At 45.0% G+C, this 3,597-nt stretch overlaps 1 protein-coding gene across 1 annotated transcript; it reads left to right on the top strand.

Moving 5' to 3' along the window:
* Positions 1 to 1,172: 1,172 nt before the first annotated feature.
* On the top strand, positions 1,173 to 2,734 carry LOC122171545. The gene is given in 2 exon segments (XM_042839189.1): positions 1,173 to 1,601; positions 1,603 to 2,734. Coding segments are annotated over 2 exon segments (1,560 nt in total). The 3' UTR covers position 2,734.
* The last annotated feature ends 863 nt before the right edge of the window (positions 2,735 to 3,597 follow it).

Here is a 3,597-nt window from a genome sequence, read left to right as displayed (position 1 = left end):
TTGTCTGGGGGACGCAGATGGGCAAGGCCAGGGGCAACGAGAGCGAGATGAGCTGCAGCTAAATAGCTGTGAAGTGCTCCTTTGTGTGGACTTATCTCAGGATGATGGCCATCTCAGGGGGCACTCAATGACTCTTGCTCAAGACCCATCCTTGTCACGTAGGCAGGAGAACAAGGAGGATAAAAGAGGAAGTGAAAACTATGGGGATGGGTTTTCTGACAACAGACTCCTCATGAAGAAGAACAGAGGTTTCTGACAACAGATTCCTCATGAAGAACGGAGGATTTCTGGCAGCAGATTCCTCCTGAAGAAGAAGAGGGATTCCTGACGATCAGATTCCTCGTGAGGTGACTCCTGTATGCTGTCGAATTCTCCTGTGCCTGCTGCCTGAGTGCTGCTGCAGCTTCAAGTATTGGCTCCTCGACTTCTTCGTCTACCTGCTTGCTGCACAAGGCCGGCCACACTGCTGCTCCCCGTCCCCCTGCTGCGTCTGCCTGGGACCTTCAAACACCGTGCAACGGGACCGCTGCTGGATCCTGCTGGTGACTATCCCCGCTTTATGCAACTCCTGCTTCTTTCCCATCTTTTCTATTGCCCTCCTTCCCTTCCCCGTCTCCCTGATTAGGTTTGGTAATAAACTGGATGGAACAACATATGAACCGTTGTTTCTTAATCTCACGCCGGGTATACAGATATTAAAAGAACCTCATCTCCCTCCTATAAATTGGAGCGAGACATTTTTATTGGCGTAGTCGGCAGGATACCCGCTGTGAGAGTGTTGTCCTTCCAGATATAGTTTGAAACTTTTCTTCTGTGTGCACCTCCTGGAGTTGCAAGGAGCGATAGTTTTGAAAATTTAGACGTGAGTCCTTCTCCAGGAAGACCGCTCCATATTCTCCAACTTGAATATTTGCATTTTGATTAATACGTGTGTGCCTCCTCGGGAAGACTTCTCTGGTTATATTTTGTGACTTAAACGTGTGTGCCTCTCCAAGAAGTTTTATTTCCTATTGTCTTTGTGTGCTCCCCTCAACAAAAGGGAGGTGTGATTGGAGCATTTGCATTTGTTTAGGTGTGGTCTATCTCCTTGGGAGGAGTGGAAAAGAGTAACTGAGCTTTTGAATATGTGTAGCTCCTCCTCCCTTAGTATAGATCTTTCACTGTATTAAGAAATGAGTAACAGTATTGCCAGTATGAAAAGTGAAGATGTGTTATTTGACCTTTTAGAAAAGCACGGTGCTCATCCCTCTTTGTCAGGGGTGGACTGGGCACGCCAAAATTGGCATAATTTGCATAGTGTTTCAGACCGCATTAGTGTCTTACAGAATGAGGCTCGTACTCGAGCTGGAAAAGGAAAGTCGTTTATTTGTGCCGTACTCGGGGCTGCTTTAAAAGCTGCTGTGGAGTTCCGAAATGAAAAGCATTCAGCAGAACTCCAAACCATAGAACCACTACAGGAATCGGTGAGAGTTACACAAGAATTGGTAAAAACTCTGCAGAATCAAATAGTTAATCTCGAGGAACAATTAGAAAGAGAGAAACATAATTCGGCCTTGTTGCAGATGGCTTTCAAAGAACTGTTAACAGTTCTTTGGATTCTTTAAGGATACTAACGATACTGTCACCCATGGTTTGCCTCAAGAAAAAACTTTTCCTCAGGAAGAACCACAAGAAATAAAGGAAAGACTAGACAAATTAGAAATCCCAATAGCTCCATTGCGTCCCTTGATAAAAACAGAATATACCTTCGATAACAGCGAGGATCTAGATCCTCAAATGAACATTAAAGAAATTCCATTCTTGGCCACCGAGCTTGCAAAATTGAAAAGGGACTTTAGCCACTCTCCAAAGGAATCAGAAACAGAATATGTATGGAGGGTGAGTCTCACTGGTGGCGACCAGATTCGGTTAACAGAAAAGGAAGCAGAAGGTTACTGGGGACCAGGAGTATTTTTAACTACTGGCAACAGTCGTGCTCCCTGGTCATTAACGCAAAGGGCTGCCTATTGGGCAGGTGGTCTCAACCCTTTAGAACGGGGAGACCCTCTTGCCATTACTGGAACTACTGACCAATTAGTAGAGAGCGTTCAAAAGGCTGCTTGTCTCCAACTGATGTATGATAGAAAGCTGCAGCCACATCATGAATCGCCCATGATGATGCCCGTTGATCCTGAGAGAATGACCCCTTTAATTAGAGGGCTTCCGGAATCACTGAAACCCATGGGCATACAATTACAAGCAAGGATACAAACTGTGTCACAGGGAGAAAGAACCCGGGCAGTGTTAGAAGAAACTGTAACCCCCAACCATCTGCAGTCAGGATGCAAAGTATGGACGTGGGGAGAGGTAGCCCAAGAGTTAATTAACTATGGAAGAAAATATGGGACGGTGATTTCTTTTCCCAGTAAATCCGAGCTAAGAAGTGTAAGGCTTGCAACAGCCAGTCTTGCCCCCAGGCCACCTAGCCCAAAACTCAGTGGGTCTGGAAGGGTCTCATTGCCAGTAAAAACCAGTAGGCGGAATATCTTTCATAAACATAATGGACTTTGGACTCTGGGCTGGAAAAAGGGTATTTCATGAAATTTGATGGATGGATTGACAACAGATAGGTTAGAGAAATTAGTTAACTGGTGGCCAGAACAAAAGCTCGAGAATCTTGAGGAAAGCAAAACCCCAGGTCCTAGGGCCTCTCTCAGGGAACCTGAACGGCTATCCAAGCCAGTAGAAAACTGATGTCTCCGCCCTCCCAAGTGGCCCACCCCTCTTTTGATGAAGCTCAGGACTTGGCCTTGTGGGCTGCAAGTGCACACTGCTGGCTCATGCTCAACTGTCATGGTTTTATGATTTTTGTTACTGGTATTCCACATTATAAAATCATGTAGTGCACTGGGAGTTAAAGAGTTAATGCTCTAGTTCTGTGAATCTGTTTCCATTTTCTGTTCAGAGGACCTGTCCACAGATCGTGAGATGTGTTTCTCTTCTCTTCTCTTCCCTTTCTGCTCGTCCAAGCAGCATGTGTACTCATCTCACCTTCAATATTAGAATAAGGACTTCGGTTTTTGACACACTCCCTCTCATTTTATTTGATACATTAGCTTCAATTGCAATTATATTGTATTATATTGTATTATATTGTATTATATTGTATTATATTGTATTATATTGTGTTATCTTGCATTCCAATGTCTTTTCTAGTAAATTAGCTTTCCTCCTCAGATTGTTGCTACTGTTTTGTTTTTAGGCCCAACTCCCTACCCTTTGCCCTTTTCCTCTTTCCCCTTTTCCAGGGTGTGGGTCTGTGGGTCCCCCAGCCCTATTAGTCACAGAACCGGGCTGAAGCAGCCTGTAAACTGTTGACACCTGCTTTTTTGTCCATCAGAACCGCCAGGTCCTTCTCCATTGGCTTGCTCTCATTCATTTCTTCTCCCAGACTGTAGACACATCTAGGATTGGCTAACCCAAGTGCAACACTATGTACTTGGACTTGCTGAACTTCATCAGGTTCTCATGGGCCCACTTCTTCAGCCTGTCCAGGTCCCTCCTTCTATGATGTGAACTGCACCACTAAACATAGAGTGATCTGCAAACTTGCTGAGA

Source organism: Centrocercus urophasianus, unplaced genomic scaffold (assembly GCF_019232065.1).
Source record: "Centrocercus urophasianus isolate 14NV4802_14NV808 unplaced genomic scaffold, USGS_Curo_1.0 seq_9, whole genome shotgun sequence".
In the NCBI taxonomy this organism is placed as follows: Eukaryota; Metazoa; Chordata; class Aves; order Galliformes; family Phasianidae; genus Centrocercus; species Centrocercus urophasianus.
The sequence above is the reverse complement of the archived record's forward strand: the minus strand, read 5'-3'. Positions and strand labels throughout refer to the sequence as shown.